The sequence below is a fragment of the Lolium rigidum genome, chromosome 6 (assembly GCF_022539505.1).
Source record: "Lolium rigidum isolate FL_2022 chromosome 6, APGP_CSIRO_Lrig_0.1, whole genome shotgun sequence".
Taxonomy (NCBI): Eukaryota; Viridiplantae; Streptophyta; class Magnoliopsida; order Poales; family Poaceae; genus Lolium; species Lolium rigidum.
In genome coordinates this window covers 80,432,450-80,452,302 of record NC_061513.1, presented here as the reverse complement: position 1 = coordinate 80,452,302, position 19,853 = coordinate 80,432,450, and the positions used below count along the sequence as shown (strand labels likewise).

The 19,853-nt window shown below is 43.8% G+C and overlaps 1 protein-coding gene across 1 annotated transcript; it reads left to right on the top strand.

Annotated features, from left to right (window-relative positions):
* Positions 1–7,187: 7,187 nt before the first annotated feature.
* LOC124662851 (general transcription factor IIF subunit 2-like) lies at positions 7,188–18,647 on the top strand. The gene is made up of 6 exons (XM_047200638.1): positions 7,188–7,388; positions 11,041–11,149; positions 17,725–17,855; positions 17,948–18,013; positions 18,248–18,397; positions 18,528–18,647. The coding sequence occupies exons 1-6, from the start codon at positions 7,188–7,190 to the stop codon at positions 18,645–18,647; spliced, it is 777 nt and encodes a 258-aa protein (XP_047056594.1).
* The last annotated feature ends 1,206 nt before the right edge of the window (positions 18,648–19,853 follow it).

Sequence of the window (19,853 nt, the reverse complement as noted above, 5' to 3'; positions counted from 1 at the left end):
CAATGGTAATGACATGAGTAAACAAGTGAATCATAAAGCAAAGACTTTTCATGAATAGTACTTCAAGACAAGCATCAGTAAGTCTTGCATAAGAGTTACTCATAAAGCAATAAATCAAAGTAAAGGTATTGAAGCAACACAAAAGAAGATTAAGTTTCAGCGGTTGCTTTCAACTTATAACATGTATATCTCATGGATAATTGTCAACATAGAGTAATATAATAAGTGCAATATGCAAGTATGTAGGAATCAATGCACAGTTCACACAAGTGTTTGCTTCTTGAGGTGGAGAGAGATAGGTGAACTGACTCAACATTAAAAGTAAAAAAGAATGGTCCTTCAAAGAGGAAAGCATCGATTGCTATATTTGTGCTAGAGCTTTTATTTTGAAAACATGAAACAATTTTGTCAACGGTAGTAATAAAGCATATGAGTTATGTAAATTATATCTTACAAGTTGCAAGCCTCATGCATAGTATACTAATAGTGCCTGCACCTTGTCCTAATTAGCTTGGACTACCGGATCATCGCAATACACATGTTTTAACCAAGTGTCACAATGGGGTACCTCCATGCCGCTTGTACAAAGGTCTAAGGAGAAAGCTCGCATTTTGGATTTCTCGCTTTTGATTATTCTCAACTTAGACATCCATACCGGGACAACATGGACAACGAGATAATGGACTCCTCTTTAATGCATAAGCATGTGGCAACAATTATTATTCTCATATGAGATTGAGGATATATGTCCAAAACTGAAACTTCCACCATGAATCATGGCTTTAGTTAGCGGCCCAATGTTCTTCTCTAACAATATGCATGCTCCAACCATTAAGGTGGTAGATCTCTCTTGCTTCGGACAAGACGGACATGCATAGCAACTCACATGATATTCAACAAAGAATAGTTGATGGCGTCCCCGAAGCATGGTTATCGCACAACAAGCAACTTAATAAGAGATAAAGTGCATAAGTACATATTCAATACCACAATAGTTTTTAAGCTATTTGTCCCATGAGCTATATATTGCAAAGGTGAATGATGGAATTTTAAAGGTAGCACTCAAGCAATTTACTTTGGAATGGCGGATAAATACCATGTAGTAGGTAGGTATGGTGGACACGAATGGCATAGTGGTTGGCTCAAGGATTTTGGATGCATGAGAAGTATTCCCTCTCGATACAAGGTTTAGGCTAGCAAGGTTATTTGAAACAAACACAAGGATGAACGGTACAGCAAAACTCACATAAAAGACATATGGTAAACATTATAAGACTCCATACCGTCTTCCTTGTTGTTCAAAACTCAATACTAGATGTTATCTAGACTCTAGAGAAACCAAATATGCAAACCAACGGTTCGAAGAAAAGGTCTTCCCAATATAATGGGGCAAGATGCATTGCATTCAATATCCAAGACAACAAAATCAACGGGGACAAGGTTATTGTTAACCATAATATGAACATTATCAACTCTCCCCAAAGGTTTCTTTTTAGCATTATCGGCGAGATTAACATCCAAATAACAATTTTTCAATGGTGGCAAGTCAAGCATATCATAGACTTTCTTAGGCATAACAGAAATACTTGCACCAAGATCACATAAAGCATTACAATCAAAATCATTGACCCTCATTTTAATGATGGGCTCCCAACCATCTTCTAGCTTTCTAGGAATAGAAGTTTCAAGTTTTAGTTTCTCTTCTCTAGCTTTTATGAGAGCATTTGTAATATGTTTTGTGAAAGCCAAGTTTACAGCGCTAGCATTGGGACTCTTAGCAAGTTTTTGTAAGAACTTTATAACTTCAGAGATGTGGCAATCATCAAAATATAAATCATTACAATTTAAAGCAATGTGATTATCATCCCCAAGGTTGGAAAAAATTTCAGCAGTTTTATCACGAGCGGTTTCAGCAGTTTTAGCGGTTTCGAGTAATTTTGCGCGCTTTGCACTAGGAGTAGAAACATTGCCAACACCAATTATTTTACCATTAATAGTAGGAGGTGCAGCAACATGTGAATCATTAGCATTGCTAGTGGTGGTAATAGTCCAAACTTTAGCTACATTTTTCTCTTTAGCTATTTTTTCATTTTCTTCTCTATCCCACCGAGCACGCAGTTCAGCCATTAATCTTATATTCTCATTAATTCTAACTTGGATGGCATTTGCTGTAGTAACAATTTTATTTTCAATATCCCTATTAGGCATAACTTTCGATTTCAAAAGATCAACATCAGAGGCAAGACTATCAACCTTAGAAGCGAGAATATCAATTTTATTGAGCTTTTCCTCAACAGATTTGTTAAAGGCAGTTTGTGTACTAATAAATTCTTTAAGCATAGCTTCAAGTCCAGGGGGTGTGTTCCTATTATTATTGTAAGAATTCCCATAAGAATTAGCATAACCGTTACCATTATTATTAGGATATGGCCTATAGTTATTACTAGAATTGTTCCGATAAGCATTGTTGTTGAAATTATTATTTTTAATGAAGTTTACATCAACATGTTCTTCTTGGGCAACCAATGAAGCTAACGGAACATTATTAGGATCAACATTAGTCCTATCATTCACAAGCATAGACATAATAGCATCAATCTTATCATTCAAGGAAGAGGATTCTTCAACAGAATTTACCTTCTTACCTTGTGGAGCTCTCTCCGTGTGCCATTCAGAGTAATTAATCATCATATTATCAAGGAGCTTTGTTGCTTCACCAAGAGTGATGGACATAAAGGTACCTCCAGTAGCTGAATCCAATAGGTTCCGCGAAGAAAAGTTCTGTCCTGCATAAAAGGTTTGGATGATCATCCAAGTAGTCAGTCCATGGGTTGGGCAATTTTTAACCAAAGATTTCATTCTTTCCCAAGCTTGAGCAACATGTTCATTATCAAATTGTTTAAAATTCATTATGCTACTTCTCAAAGATATAATTTTAGCAGGGGGATAATATCTACCAATAAAAGCATCCTTGCATTTAGTCCAGGAATCAATACTATTCTTAGGCGAGAGATAGCAACCAATCTTTAGCTCTTCCTCTTAATGAGAAAGGAAACAATTTCAATTTAATAATATCACCATCTACATCCTTATACTTTTGCATTTCACATAGTTCAACAAAATTATTAAGATGGGCAGCATCATCATCAGAACTAACACCAGAAAATTGCTCTCGCATAACAAGATTCAGTAAAGCGGGTTCAATTTCAAAGAATTCTGCTGTAGTAGCAGGTGGAGCAATAGGTGTGCATAGGAAATCATTATTATTTGTGGTTGTGAAGTCACACAACTTAGTATTCTCAGGGGTGGCCATTTTAGCAATAGTAAATAAAGCAAACTAAATAAAATAAATGCAAGTAAACTAATTTTTTTTTGTATTTTTGATATAGCAAACAAGATAGTAAATAAAGTAGAGCTAGCAACTAATTTTTTTTTGTGTTTTGATATAATGCAGCAAACAAAGTAGTAAATAAAATAAAGCAAGACAAAAACAAAGTAAAGAGATTGGGAAGTGGAGACTCCCCTTGCAGCGTGTCTTGATCTCCCCGGCAACGGCGCCAGAAATTTGTTGCTGGCGCAAAGTTGACGTGGGAGTTAGAGATCTCTTGTGGTGTAACTTTTCTTCAGTTCCCCGGCAACGGCGCCAGAAATTTGCTTGATGCGTGTAGTTGACACGTCCGTTGGGAACCCCAAGAGGAAGGTGTGATGCGCACAGCGGCAAGTTTCCCTCGCAAGAAACCAAGGTTTAATCGAACCGAGTAGGAGTCAAGAAGCACGTTGAAGGTTGATGGCGGCGGATGTAGTGCGGTGCAACACCAGAGATTCCGGCGCCAACGTGGAACCTGCACAACACAACCAAAGTACTTTGCCCCAACGAAACAGTGAGGTTGTCAATCTCACCGGCTTGCTGTAACAAAGGATTAACCGTATTGTGTGGAAGATGATTGTTTGCAAGAAAACAAGTAAAACAAGTATTGCAAGTAGATTGTATGCGATGTAAAGAATAGGACCGGGGTCCACAGTTCACTAGAGGTGTCTCTCCCATAAGATAAAAGCATGTTGGGTGAACAAATTACAGTCGGGCAATTGACAAATAGAGAGGGCATAACAATGCACATACATGACATGATAAATATAGTGAGATTTAATTGGGCATTACGACAAAGTACATAGACCGCCATCCGAGCATGCATCTATGCCTAAAAAGTCCACCTTCGAGGTTATCATCCGAACCTCTTCCAGTATTAAGTTGCAAAACAACGGACAATTGCATTAAGTATGGTGCGTAATGTAATCAATAACTACATCCTTAGACATAGCATCAATGTTTTATCCCTAGTGGCAACAAGCACATCCACAACCTTAGAACCTTCGGCACTGTCCCGCATTCAATGGAGGCATGAACCCACTATCGAGCATAAATACTCCCTCTTGGAGTTAAGAGCAAAAACTTGGCCGAGCCTCTACTAATAACGGAGAGCATGCAAGATCATAAACGACACATAGGTAATAACTTGATAATTAACATGACATAGTATTCTCTATCCATCGGATCCCGACAAACACAACATATAGAATTACAGATAGATGATCTTGATCATGTTGGGCAGCTCACAAGATCCAACAATGAAGCACAATGAGGAGAAGACAACCATCTAGCTACTGCTATGGACCCATAGTCCAGGGGTGAACTACTCACTCATCACTCCGGAGGCGACCATGGCGGTGAAGAGTCCTCCGGGAGATGAATCCCCTCTCCGGCAGGGTGCCGGAGGAGATCTCCGTAATCCCCCGAGATGGGATTGGCGGCGGCGGCGTCTCGGTAAGGTTTTCCGTATCGTGGCTCTCGGTACCGGGGGTTTCGCGACGGAGGCTATTTGTAGGCGGAAGGGCAACGCGGGGGCCACACGAGGGCCCCACATGCCGGCTGGCGCGGCCAAGACCTAGGCCGCGCCGCCCTAGTGTGGCGGCGCCTCGTGGCCCCACTTCGACTCCCCTTCGGTCTTCTGGAAGCTTCGTGGCAAAATAGGACCCTGGGCGTTGATTTCGTCCAATTCCGAGAATATTTCGTTACTAGGATTTCTAAAACCAAAAACAGCAGAAAAAAGCAACTGGCTCTTCGGCATCTTGTTAATAGGTTAGTTCCAGAAAATGCACGAATATGACATAAAGTGTGCATAAAACATGTAGATATCATCAATAATGTGGCATGGAACATAAGAAATTATCGATACGTCGGAGACGTATCACTGCTCTGGAACCTTTTCTCCCTCTACGACATGCTCTATTTCATTCCACCGGCGGTGACCCTTGTATTCATGCAGCAGATGTGCTTGGTGCCCCGATTTAGGGGGTTAACCCTAGCCTCCCGCGACTCCGCCTTCCTTGCCATGGCAGGCCTGTACGGCGCCGGCAGGGAGCCCAAGCAGCAGCTGAAGCCGACGCTATAGATGGAGGCTTTGATCCCATCCACGTCAAGCACTCCTAGCGCATCCGTGACCCACCCAGTTTCTCTGATTTTAGAAGAGTTTAGTTGTAAAAATTCAATTGTATTAACCCTCTGTCACTTTTTCTGGATCGGAGGGAGTACCGGTTTTGTGATATTACCGAATTTATCATTGAGCTTTACAATTCTAGTACTCACTCCGTCTAAGAATAGGGGTTTCACTTTTGTCTAGAAGATACAAATGTATCTTGATATATTTTATGATGCGGTCTAAGCCTTGATTGTGTGGCCTGATCTCACGAATTGACCAAGAACAAGAGGGGAAGAGGGATGAACACCAAGAACACGAAGAACACGGTGAAGAACACGATGAACACACGCAACACAACCCGATACAATTTTGGTTTACTCCCGACAGCCCAAACCACTGTCCTGGTAGAATCTCTCGAGAGAAAGACACGAGGTTGAATTCCCGAGAGAAAGATCGGTATACGATCGGTAGAGTCACACATATAAAAGACCGTAGTAGAATGACAAGTACAAAACACTAATCATATAAGGAGTGCCTTGATACAACTCTAGATTGATGTCTAAGAGAGGATGGGGTTTCCCTAATCCACTAGGGATGGTGGAGGCATAAGTTTAAGTTGGTTCATCCTAGTCTAACCTCATGAAGGGGGGAGGTGGGAGCCTATATATAGGGATCCATTAAGTAGGGGTAGTTTAGGCATACAAAGGGATAAATGGTTCAGATTTGATGCTGTAGGAGGGCCGCAGTGCTGGCGTCCTCAGGCGTAGTGGTAGGGCGGCAGTGCTGGCCCCTGGGCGGGAGTGCCAGTCATCCCGAGCGGCAGTGCCAGTCATCCTGAGCGGCAGTGCCGGCCTTAGTGTTGCGTTTCCTTCTTCACAATGATCTCTTTCATGCTTCCACGACCTCAACCTTGAGTCCTCGAGCCTCCATGGCGTCCTCCACTTCCTCCGTACTTGGCGATGCATACCTATCATGATCATATGACGGAGGATGAAGTAGCATACCATTAATGAGAGACATTTATAGACACGCATAAAGGAGAAGATTCACCTTTGCGTGACGTGTCGACGTTGACGCACATGATGCAGTGGAGACCGAAGGTCAGGTTGCATCATTTTAGTTAGAGATTACATGCATATCTAGATAAATTTGAGACATCTATTTTTAGACAGAGAGGTACTATTTATGTCCCAATTTAATTGACTCGACTTTGTCCAAAGTCACATGCATACCTAGATAAAACAGAGCCACTTAATTTGGAACATGCGGAACATATGTCGGAAGACACGATAATGTAGATGCGTACAATGTTGGCAAAGCTTCTTCCTTGCTACCAGAAGAAAGTTGAGTAGGTTCGTTTTTTAGGGTGATAAATGAAAAGTGGAGTACGGAGTTGCTAATTCCTCTTTTATTACTGGGCTTCTCGTCATATTTTTTTTAGAATCATCATGAGATACGGATGGACACAACGTTCCATTTCCAGGCCTAATAAATCCCGCCACTCACGAGCCATATACGGCCCAATCAAGAAAAAAATTAACGTCGAATCTCTGCCTCTCCGGTACTACTACGATCCACCGCCTCTGCTCTTCACGAGTTAAAACTGGAAAGCACCTCGATTCCCGGCACACAACCCGGCCAGCCGTGCAAACTCCTTCCACAATCGACTCTGAGAAGAACCGCTCACCGGAGTACCACCGATCTGCGAACATGGCCGAGGAGGCGAGGCACCTGGAGACGAGCCGGGCCGACCGCTCCGTGTGGCTCATGAAGTGCCCGACCATTGTCTCACAAGCCTGGCAGGAAGCCACCGCCTCCGCCGCCGGAGGCCCCTGCCCTAACCCTAACCCCGTTGTCGCCAAGGTCATCCTATCCTTCGACCCACTCAGCACCGACGAGGACCCGAAGCAGGCAAGCTTTCCCCTCCCCCCTCCCCCCTCCATCCGGTTGCGTGGCTTCGCTGAATTTTGGAACAATGTGAATAAGTTATCCCAATGATTTGCGGGGAGTTGCTGCGGAAAATTATTATGGAACACACGATCCAGTAGTTGGTTATCAATTATCATTGTGTAATTGTTTTGACCGGCTTGAGCTCCGAAGTAGAACACTCGACTCTTCTGTTCAGACGCATTAGTAGAATGGTGAACTATGCTTGCCTTCGGTTTTTTTGGAGCAACCGGCAGGAGCACTGTCTTCTTTTTATTAAGTAAGAGGGAAAAAACCGACCAAACTAGATGACATATTTATATTTAGGTGGAATATGCCAGAAACCACCGTAACGAAAAAGGAAAAAAAGTCTAGTCCGGGTCGGCAGGGATGGCTGCCCCCCAGCCGGCGAAAGCACGCTTGCGTTGCAGGATGTCCCCTCTCGCAATGCCCGCCACCTGAAGGTAAGTTAGCCGTTGTCCCGTGAAGATCCGGCGATTTCGTTCCTTCCAAGCGTTCCAAAGAACATAAAGGAAGCGACCGCTGATGCGCCTTTGCTCCTTGTTAGGCTTTCCAGCGATCAAGGAGTCCCACCAATTGGAGGTGGATTGGAAATTCTGGCCAGAGAACGTCATGTGGTCATTGTCCCAGGATTTCGCCAACTGCCATATCGCATTGGTGAAAGGACAGTCTTTGCGCAGATGGTCGGCGGTTTCCGGCGCACGGAGGCACAACGGGCAAGGGTCGTGTGGCCATCCCCTGATAGCCAACATGTCAGCAGTCAAGAGCTTTCCGTGGAGGGTGAGCCAGGCGAAGAGCTTGCACTTTGGCTCGGCGTGTGCAGTCCAGATCTTGTTGGCAATAAACTTGGGGTGACAACCCAAGAACTGCCCATGGTAGGCTGAGCTTGCGTTGTAAGCCCCGTCCGTGGTTAGACAGCAGGAGATGGTGTCAGGCTACGTGGGCGTGAGATTCACTTCCTGCAGTGCATCCCAAATCTCGATGTATTGCGAAAGTTGCACCGGCGTGGTTAATCTTGCGACACACCTAATCGAGTTATTGGCAGTGGCCTCTTTAGCAACAGAGCGATTCTTCCTCGTGGCGATTTTGAAGAGTTCCGGTGCCCAAAGGCTAAGGGGGCCCTTGGCACACCAGTTATCATGCCAGAAAGATGTTTCCCCGTTTCCAAGGGTGATCTTCGTGGAAGCCCTAAAGAGCGCCATGTCGACGACAACAGAGGGAAGGTTGGAGCCAACCCAGGAGCGTTGCGGATCAGTCTATTGGAGCGTTGCGGATCAGTCCATTGGAGCGTTGCGGATCAGTCCATTGGAACCAAGGCCATCGGAGGCGAAGCGCACGTCCGGATCTCTCAAGATCGGGCATCCCAAGACCCCCAAGATCTTTGGGCCTACATACAGTCTTCCAATTTACCAGCGCATTCCCCTGTGCGGCATGTTCTCCCTCATCCCCCGCCCATATGAAGTTTCGCGCAATCTTGTTGATCTTGTCTCGAGCCCATTTAGACAATGGGATGGCCATGACATGGTAGATCCCCATGGCTAGAAGCACCGTCTTTGCAAGGGTAACCCTACCAGGACGTGCAAGGTTTTTCCTAATCCATCCTGGAAGCTTGCCCGCGATTTTGTTGATGTGAGGCTGAAGATCGACCTTGCGAAGATGCCGAAAGTGAAGGGGAAGTCCCAAGTACTTTCCAGGGAAAGAAGCAATCTTAGCAGGGAATTCCGCAAGGACCTCTTCGAGGTTGATGTTTCCGCAGCACATCGGGAAGACCTCCGTCTTATGCATGTTCGTGACCAGGCCACTAGCTTTTCCGAAGCAGTCCACAATAGATGTGATTGCGCTTAATTCCTCCTTCAGGGGTTCACAGCATCATCCGCGTAGAGCGAGATTCAGCATCGTCGTCCTAGAGCGGATGTGGCTGAGAATGCCACGTTGGGTAGCAAGGGAGAGGATGCGCTGGAGGGGGTCGATGGCGAGGATGAACAACATGGGAGATAGCGGGTCCCCCTGCCGTAGGCCATAGGCGTGCCAGAATGGCGATCCAGGGTCACCGTTGAGGAGCACCCTCGAATTTGCAGACGCAAGGGATAGGCACACCCAGTTTCGCCAGGTTTGTCCGAAACCGAGAGCCATCAGGACCTCGAGGAGGTAGGCCCATCCTACGGAGTCGAATGCCTTGGAGATGTCGAGCTTAAGGAACAAAGAAGGGGTCTTTGAAGAGTGTAGCTCCTTAATGAGGTTCTGTACATGGAGGAAATTTTCATGGATGCTTCTTTTCTCGACGAAAGCGCTTTGGCACTTAGATACGATATCAGGCAGCAGCGGCGCCAGGCGATTTGCCAGGAGCTTGGAGAAGATCTTCGATAGACTATGGATCAAGCTGATCGGTCTGTAGTCCCCCACAGATGTAGCATCGGCTTTCTTCGGAATGAGGATGATGTTTGCAGAGTTGATCAGGTTTGCACAACCACCTCTGAAATGGGCCATGTGAGAGATCGCCGCAACGATGTCCGCCTTGATGATTTCCCAGCAAGATTTGAAGAACGCGTCGATAAAGCCATCAGGACTCAGCGCCTTAACCGAGGGTAGGGAGAAGACGACGTCTTTGATCTCTGCTCGTCGAAGATAGCAGCTAGCTCGGAGAGGTCTCTAGGAGCATAATGTAGACCCTCCCAGTCGAGGCTGAGCTGTCTTGGGGCCTTGGTGCCAAGTTGGCCCCTGAAGTGTTGCAGAAGAACCTCCTCCTTGTCCTGGCTTGTGATCGCAGTGAGCAGAGTCCGAATGTAGACCTTCCTTCTACGCCCATTTGCTCTTGCGTGGAATAGCTTCGTGTTAGCATCCCCAAGGCAGATCCAGTTAAGTCTTGATCGCCGGCGAAGTTTTATCTTCTGGATGGCGAGAAGACCCAAGTAAGACGACTTTAGCTGACGGCGCAAAGCGCGCTCCTCCTCTGATAGGGGCCGGGCCTCCTCAGCCTGGTCAAGGCGAAATATGACCTCCTTTCCAGCGGCCAGCTGCGTTCGAAGGTCTCCGATGCTCTATCTTTGCCTTCAGTTGGGCTACCGTTTGCTTTAATTTCCGTTGGTCTTCCAATTATCTATCATCTACCTGTAGTCAATATGTTTCACCTAAGAATCACCTCAAAGTGCCATGGGTAACTTATCGAGACTTAACTTAATTTCAAGAAAATATAAAGTTTTACTCTGGATCTTGCATTACACCATATGGGTGTTAACTCAGATTTTTTCAGCCATCATATTATGGACTGAGACAAATCGGCAATGGTTTATCATAATTATGCTCCGTTGCGAGGCTTAAAAAGCTAATGGCATCGTTGGTGGTTAAACAAGCTGAAGCCTCAACAGCGGCGCCTTGGATATGTCTTTCCTATGTTTTCTCGGAACTTGGTTGTCATTTTCTATACCTAAACATAAATGCCATCGATCAACCCTCCTCTCTCTTTGTGCCCCAATTTTCTCAGGGGTGTAAGGCATCCCTGTTTCACTAAATATGGAATTACCACCCATTTAAAATGTTCTTGTTATAGTTCCTTTTTTTTTGGAGATGTTCTTGTTATAGTTCCTATGTTGCTTACATGGTGTTAGTGAAATAACAGTTCAAGATGGAGATGGCTCGATCAGACAATGGCAATACACCGAAGAATTACTCTTTAAATATGTTCCAGGATTTTGTGCCAATGTGTGTTTTCTCAGAGTCTAACCAAGGTAATAATTGTGTGCGTACTTTCACCTTTTAAGAAAAATATACCATGCATTTATTTTTACTTATCCTACCTAAACTTTGAAATCAGTTCTTTCTATAATTGAGAAGCAAACAATGCTTGATTCTACCAATACCCTTCTGAATGTAATAACATGCATTACGCTAATTTGGTACCGAAGCTAATCTCAGCCATTCAGCCTTTGTTCGTAGGAGAGACTCTCACTTTCAATTGCATGCAAGATATTTGCAGTTAAATTTGCAATTCCATCCCCCTCCTGTAATGAAGTCGCATTTAGTTGCTTTTACAGTCCCGTGTCCTCAGGCCCCAACCATATGTGGTTTTTGTTATAATTCAGGGTATTTCTGAGTAACCACCAGGAAGAATTCTGACTATTCATAAAAGTAGAAAAAGAACTGATCAAGTATATATATAGTTCACGTTGGATTGTGCATATGGGGATATTTATTTAACTTTAGAGGACATTTCTAAGCTATTGATATAATTATACTGGCAGTTCACCAGTGTTCTCTGCTGGATAATGGAGTAATACTAGTTAAAATGCCCGTGCGTTGCCACGGGAAAATAAAATATGAAGAAGGATGATATATTTTGAACTTAGCTTTTGGATATCCTATCCTATACATAGCATTTTTATCCTTCTTATTACTAACCTTTCGAGGACCAACATGTGTTCTTTCTATCTTTTTTACCCACTTCAACCAATCATGTCTTTTATCTAGCGATCTTCCACCCGAAAATTATGAGTTGAACCTAGCGGCATTTGCTCCAGGCAGGTGGCATGTTTTTATTGGTCACTGAAAGCAGGACCACGTGAGTGTGCAGAACTCATTTTTTATGGTAAACAACAAATACAAAAATGAATACTCGTATACATAAGGCAGGACCATCATTTATGAGAGAGAGAAAGTCAGCACAAACAGATCTTGAGGCCCGGTCTCTTCTCCTTCTCCCTATTGGCAGCGCGTGATCTTCAATAGGCAGCGACGCGACACTCTCTCTCCCGTTTTTTCTCAGCGATGGCTTGACTCCTCGATCAGGCGACTCCTCAATCTCTATAGGCGAGCGGCGGAAGTGGCAGTGCCCCGAACTCGGTAAGCGGCGGAGGCCTAGGAATGGCGCGGAAGCACCGCTCAACTCTATGCACGGGGCGGGTACTGGTTTTCCCTGTCTGAAATGTTGGCGGCGCACCCATATGTGTCATCGTGTCGGCTCCTTCTTGGATAGATGCCCGCAGTAATCATAGTCCTAGCATCCCCTCCTTGACCATTATTGTGCATTTGTGCCGTACATAGTGGAGCGGCCAGAAATTCCCCCAAGATGTGCAAGATACGTTGCTCCTAGTTGGTCTCGAGATGACTCTGCGGCGCTGTGGGTGGCCTTTTCACCCCATTTCGCCATGAACTGCTGCCTGCAAGACCGCCGTAGATGCTACAACATTGCGACATGTACCAACGGCGGATGATGAGCAAGAACAACGGTGAGCGCCGCGGTGGAGATTGCTCCTCAATCTGCTCCTGTTTGAATCTCCCACACTTCAACGTGGAAAATGTTGGCTAGCGGTGGAGACTGCTCCTCAGTCTGCTTCTTCTCCAGACGCAGCTGCAGCTGCGTGCTAGGTGAACCTAGTGATGTGGTTTAGATGTTGTCTTGCAGAGGCCGCGCAACGCCGGCCGACACAACACATGCACTCAAGCAGTGCTCGTCTGCGGGCGCATCACTGTATTCTCCGCGACGGCGGCCTACTCCGACCTAGCAACAGAGTGGCGGAGGCGTGCGGCATGTGCGCTGCGTAACTAACATAGACCTCGTCGCAGATTTGATGCAGATGTCCATACTGGCGCCGCTGCCATCTCTCACATCTCTAGAACCTCGCGGTCGGCCCGCGTTCATCACCTCCTATGTATTCTCTCACCTACGATGCAGTGAGCCGCAGCAACATCCATGGTCCATGGAGAACCACGAAGCTTCTTCCCCGTACACTTGCAACATCCAGCGAGAAGAAACATATATACCCATTTATTACTTTCTCTCTCCCCACAAAATGGGACCCACACCTGTGTATTCAGCTCTCATTACTTCCATGGTATACAGAAAATCCACCTTCAGACGTGGATCCCACACATGTTTCTGCACCGATCACATGAGGACTTGGCGCCGGATCATATGCCGCTGGGTTCAACTCATTCACTCTCACCATGTTAGCCATCTTTGCATAACATAAATAGCGACGCTTTTATTTTGTAAGTTTGTCAATAACAAGAAAACTTTCCTGATCCCAACGAATGCAAATAGAAGAATAAAATATATTGCCTCTGTTTTTTTATACACTGACAGCTATTTTTAATAACAAATATTATATAAGTCGCATAGGTACACAAAACTACATTATAACAATTTCCTGCAATGCATACAACCGTTTTCTCTAAAACCTAACATACGTTTTCTCTAAAACCTATCATTATTCCTCGTATCTTTCCTTCCACAAGTGGCCTTTGTATTGCAACAGTTACTTTCTTGCACTACAAAACTGAAAGCACATGCATCAGTAAGTCTGGCACACTTACATACATAAAATGGTTAAAATGGTTAAAATATTAGCATATATCAACTATGAACTATGAAATACTTACAACTTAGAACAGTGCTAGCCAAAGCCTATTTTACAAAAAAAAAGGTGTGTCGAACATATGCTAACTTTAGACAGCTCACTTAATTAATCCATCGTGAAATAAGGTTCACCAACATAGCATTGATTTATACTCATAATAGTTGCCAAATCTGAACTGTATGGAAGAGGACAAACTATGTTACTAATTTAGTCAGGTTGCATCAGAACTATCATAAGAAGAAAAAAACGTCTGGCGTGACATAATAGGAAAGCTACATGTGAAGAACACTACAAAAACCACAGTAAAGTGATGGACCACACAGTTTGTATCAAAAGAAACAGAGGTATATAATAAGATTTTGGGAAACATAGTACTCAGCCAATTGATTCAAAGGCACTTGAGTCAACGTATTATCAGTGCAGTGTTACAATGATTCTCTAAACTAAGTTTAACCTGACATTCCGAACCTTAAACTCTGTAGCATGAACACCTTTAAAATGATCGAGTTATCATGTCTCTGACTAAGATGGCAATGTCTTCCGCCAATTCAATTATATATTCAACTGGATACATTTAAGTTATCAATCTTTTGCCAATTAAGTGAATTATGCAGAAAGTTACACAACAAATAACTTTAGCATGTATATGTAAATAAAATGTACCTTACTCAAGTCCATGTCGTAGAATGGCATCCGGTAACTCATCCATAAATAACATCTCACACCCTATCGAAAGTATCTTCCCTGGCATGTTAAGTTCCTCAGATCCTTGTCAACAACATTCCTGATAAGAGAAGGGGTTAGAATAAGTGAGTAAATGCAATTACATAGTTTGGGCCAGGTTTCATATGAGAGGCAACCTCTCAGGCACAATATAATCATCCCAGTCGTAGTCTATTTCACGATCAAGATAAGGGCCCAAAGTACCATATCAAGAATGATTCATAATGCCTGCGAGTAATCAAATAAACTATCTTTAGAGACATAATATATTATTCTCAAAAGTTAATGCTCTCTGTGAAAAGTACAGTGGCAATTATAAGATCATGTGAACTTGTGAAGTCCTACTTGCACAAAGCAAATTGGTCAGCGTTCCATATAAGATAAAGGCTACTACAAGCAGCTTCCATGCTTATAAATAGGCAAGAGTTCCTCAAATCCAACCTTAGCATAACTATTGTATATGATACAATTTTACACACGCGAGTGGTGTTTAATTTTCAATCATAGTGAAATATCGCAATCTATTCATGGCTTGGGCTGGCATTTTTTGAGCGAATCTCAGTTCTTGGCCTACAAGGGTAAGAAGCAAAAATATAATGAATGATTGAGGTTCAGTGTGCAGAATCTCTCACCTAGGAACCCACCACGCTCGGGTATACATAAAGTATCCACATGTCTCTTGATGTGTTCATTATGTAGTAACAAAGTGGGCCATCATAGCTCTGTCAAAACGTACAATATCTAGTGGCCTATGTTAGGCATGACTAACGGACAACATCAGACAACATTGGCATGTCAATATTCAGTTTAATAATTCTCAAAAAAAAATTGAGTGTAATATGATGAGCATATCTTAATTTCTCCAGTATTCCAAAATTTGACTGAAAACACTCCTTATCAAGGAGATCTTTTTTATACATCAGCCCATCTGCCACCATACCTTGTGAGACTTTCACATCATTTCTTTCAAGCAATATTCAGAGGTATGATAGTTATGACATAATGAAGCAAGGAGATACACATACCCTCACTGTTTGTTTTACTGAACTGAGTAGAACAATAGAACAAAACTGTAACTGTGTGTTGCAATGCTGACAAATAAAATAAGGAATGCGTTTTCAAGAAACAATGATATAAAGGTGAGAATTATTACTTAAGTCACAATGCATGCATGAGTGCCAGCCACTGCTGCATTGGCGCCCTCTGAGTTGCCACAGCTGCATAAGGAGATGTCGGCTTCACAGGAAGCATAGTGCTACAACACAAGAAATCTGCTTTCTCTCCTATTCTTTTAAATTTTGTATTTTTGTCAAGTCACTGTACCATAGTAACTCCAACCATGAACTAAAAGATAAAGCATACGTATATCAGAATCTTCCATCAAGAGAAAAGGAAACATCATAACCTGAAGTTCTTTTATGTATTTGTCGATGTTGCCACCAATATCGCCGTCGACGAGGCTCCCAAGTTCTTTTATGTATAAAGGATTGAAACAAACCCGGAATGCCTCCTATTAAAAGAACCGTAAGTCCATAAACTTGCAACAGAATAAAGCAGTAAATCATTTGTCTGAAGTTGCGCAAAAGCAGTACAGATATCAGGAACGGGTATTGTACTAAGAGGTAGAGCAATACAAACTGGTATCAACTTAACATTGCAATATACATCATGGATTTAAGGAAGATATATACAACCCAATTTTTGTGCAACGACCAAGGAACAAGAAAATGGATTTAAGTATTGAAAGAAAGATGTTCTGATCTGCATCACGAAGAAACAATTAACCACTATACAGATGACATGAATTTCAGAGTAAAAAATTGAGAGCACAATATACCACTTTGCTACATCTAGATGCAAAAGATTCATATCAAAGAGAAGTGCAGAACCAGGTTTAGTCCTAGTCCAACCTAAATACTGAGCAAACCCAGATGCTTCAACCTTCATCAAGAAAGGAAAATACCTTGTGGCTGATGGCACGCTTGTTGCAGACGTTGTAGGTACCTTGAAGCTGGTGGCTTCTCCTCCCAGCGCTCTTGTCGGTGTTAGTGAGGACGCACCGTCGCCAGGGGCTCAGACGCAGGTGGAGGGCGACCGTGCCGTGTTGGGGGCCCGCGAGATCGGAGGGCGTCGAACGCATCGCCGGGGCAGAGGTTGAAGGCGGCATCGGATGGACCAGCAAAGCCTGGGATGGGGGAGCCGTGTCGTCCCTCATGCCAAGCGAGGTCGACTGCCGCGTGGAGATGGCTCTGGTTCGTGTTCTTGCGGCCAGTGCACCACGTGCGATCTAAAAAACAAACAAGGCAACAAAAATTCAGATCTGTGCAGTTTATGCTGTGGAAAAAAGATGGTGAGAGATCTGGGGCGGGAGGGGCGGGGGGAAGAACGGCTCCTCCTCGCCATGGATGGATTGGTGGAGAAGCTGGGCAGCGGTGTGCCATGGTTGGACGAGGCCAAGGGGAGGAGGAGGGCGCTGGACACAGAGGAGGAAGGCAGAGACGACGCGTGAGAGAAAAGGGGAGGTTTCGGAGAAAGGAGGAGGAATCCGGTAGTAGAAATTTGTTGGGCTTGGCCCATTTGGACGCGAGCAATGCGCGATGAAGGATGGTGGACGACGAAAGAGTTTGACGTAGTGTGGTCGTTGGCAGAATAGGGAACGTCTTCGTCCTTTTTAAGTAGTGTAGATTTAAGAACCCTGTTGATGTTACTCAGTATATACTTCTTTGGGGGCTCTCTATGTTTTAATTTTTTTTCTAGAAATAAACTTCATTCATGCCACGCGTACCCCATGAAGTACGTATTTCCATAAAGTTAGCACATTAAGCTTCATTTAGTACATGATCATGCTATAGATTATATATTGAACTCGTTAGTTGATCTATTTCACCTTTGCTTTATCATGCATGTTGGCTGTTGCCCTTGAACAAGGTAAAGGACAATAACCAACGTTTGGTCCTACTGCTTTTACTTTCCAATCCGAATTTTACCTGCAGTACCTTAGTTGTGTCTTATCACATCATACTAGCATTATATACATTTTATTTGGCTGCCTTTAGAAGTTTTGATCTCCTTACCACTTTATTTTGCTGACGAACAAGAAGAGAACTATGCATTTTTCAGATTGATCATTTGACCAAAAGTTTGAATGCAAGCTGTTTATTTGAAAAAAACATAGTACTAATTATTTTCTGTATCACAAAATCATGGCCTTCTGTTTATTGCAGGGAAGTTTGCATGCGAAGGAAAAGTAGGGCATAAATTTGACATGGAACCTCACAGAGAAAATCTTGCAGACTATGCAAAATTATGCCGTGAGAGGACTAAAAAGTCTATGATCAAAACGAGAAAAGTGCATGTCAGTTTTTTAAATTTGATCTTGACCCTCTTTTGTCAGTTCCATTTTCCAAGTGTTATTATGTAAATTCACATTTCCCCTTCATTTATTAGGTACTTGACAAGCACCACGGAATGGGAGTGCGGCAAATGATCCAACTGATAAATGCTGCTCCAAAGGTACTCCTTTCTCGGATAACTAAGACAATCTTTAAGGTGGCTAGGGGGTGGAGTAGTAATTAGTGCTGACGTTGTTTTCGGAAGTCAGTATTTCCATCTTATACCTGACAATGACTTGCTATATATGTTCTCAACAGTTACCTGTTCTGACAAAAAACATTCACAGAAAACAGATTGTTTGAATTGGTCTTCTTCTAAAAGAGTCCTCACCACTCGTAATTTCGTGCTTGGCAGGAGAAGAAGAAAGCAACACCAACAAAACCTTTTGAATTGAAAAGAACACGAAGGGATCGGAAGGATTTGGAAAATATTCTATTCAAGTTATTCGAGAGGCAGCCTAATTGGTCACTAAAGCATCTAATGCAGGAAACAGACCAACCAGAGGTATTTTGCTTGCGACTCCCAGAAGCATTTACACTGATAAAATGTCAGACACGCTGTTACAGCAATTGCATTACTAACTATACATCCAATTCTTCACTCACCACCTGCTGCCTGCACTTGATTCATGCAGCAATTCCTGAAGGAGATAATGAACGATCTTTGCGTCTACAACAAACGAGGACCAAATCAAGGGACGCATGAGCTCAAGCCTGAATACAAGAAGTCTGTTGAGGACACCACTGCAATTTGAAGTCTATATATCACTTTTTATGCTATGCTATAACCGAGCTAGAAATAGAATAGGAACTATAACTGCCCTTCTGAGTTGAATATGGGTTATGTCTCATTGACAATGACGACTCTGACCTGCTGCGTACAATGAATCGCATTTGCTTCATATGGTTGTTCTTGACAAAATTAGTTTTGGAGCATAAGCCTCGATGCATCTTGTTCTTATGTTTGCCATTGCTGTATCAAAGATCCCGAGTTTCAGGATTCTGCTGTCGCAAAGTTTTCTGAATTTTGTCCCAGAGAAAGAAATTTGTGTGTGTACACGAGTTATAGAAATATAGTAGAAACTGTACTGTTCTGGTCAGTTCAATATGGTGGGTCATGTCTCATTGACAAATCAGGCCCTAACCTTCTAACTGCTGCGTACCATGAATCTCATATGATCCATCTGTGTGCTCTTGACAAAAGCCTCGATACTGAATCTCATATGATACATCTGTATGTTCTTGACAAAAGGCACGATTCTTCTCATTATGTTAGTGATTTCGGTGTCCAAACAAATTGTCATCAGTCGGCACAAAAAATTGTCAAAATTTTGGCGCAACAAAAATTTGTCCAACCCTAAATCCCAAAATGATCATACGAATGTTTACTTGTCAAGGATTTGAAGTCACCCATAAAATAAGAAGGTAAAATAAGTAAACTACATATAGCCATATTTCAGAACCAAAAAATAACCCACTCGCAGTACACAACCAGACATTTTGATCACTGAATCAGCTGCCGATGCTTGGAAACAACAAAGACCAAGCTAATTCCACACTCGAGGATCCGTAGGGGAAAACGTTGGGCCATAGAGTTTCGGGCAGACAAATGGCCCCCGCGGTTTCCCGTGCAGTATCGCCGTACACCAGAGCAGCACACCATGGCCGTCCAGCGACACGTGCACCGCCAGCTTCACGCGCTCCTTCCGCCGGCGCTGGCTCTGCATGCGGTCGTACAGCTCGTCGGGCATCCCCAGCCCCTCGCTCGTGGCGACGATGGGCACGGAGCCTATGATGTCCCCCGACACGGTGAACTCAGGGAGGTCGGCATGGGCGAGCGGCACGCCCTGGTACGCCACCACCACGCGGCTCGTCCCGTTCGGCTTGGCTCTCAAGCGCCAGGGCACCCCGTGGCTGTCGACGCGGAGCGTGATGTTGAAAGTGGGTGCGCGCGCCGCGCC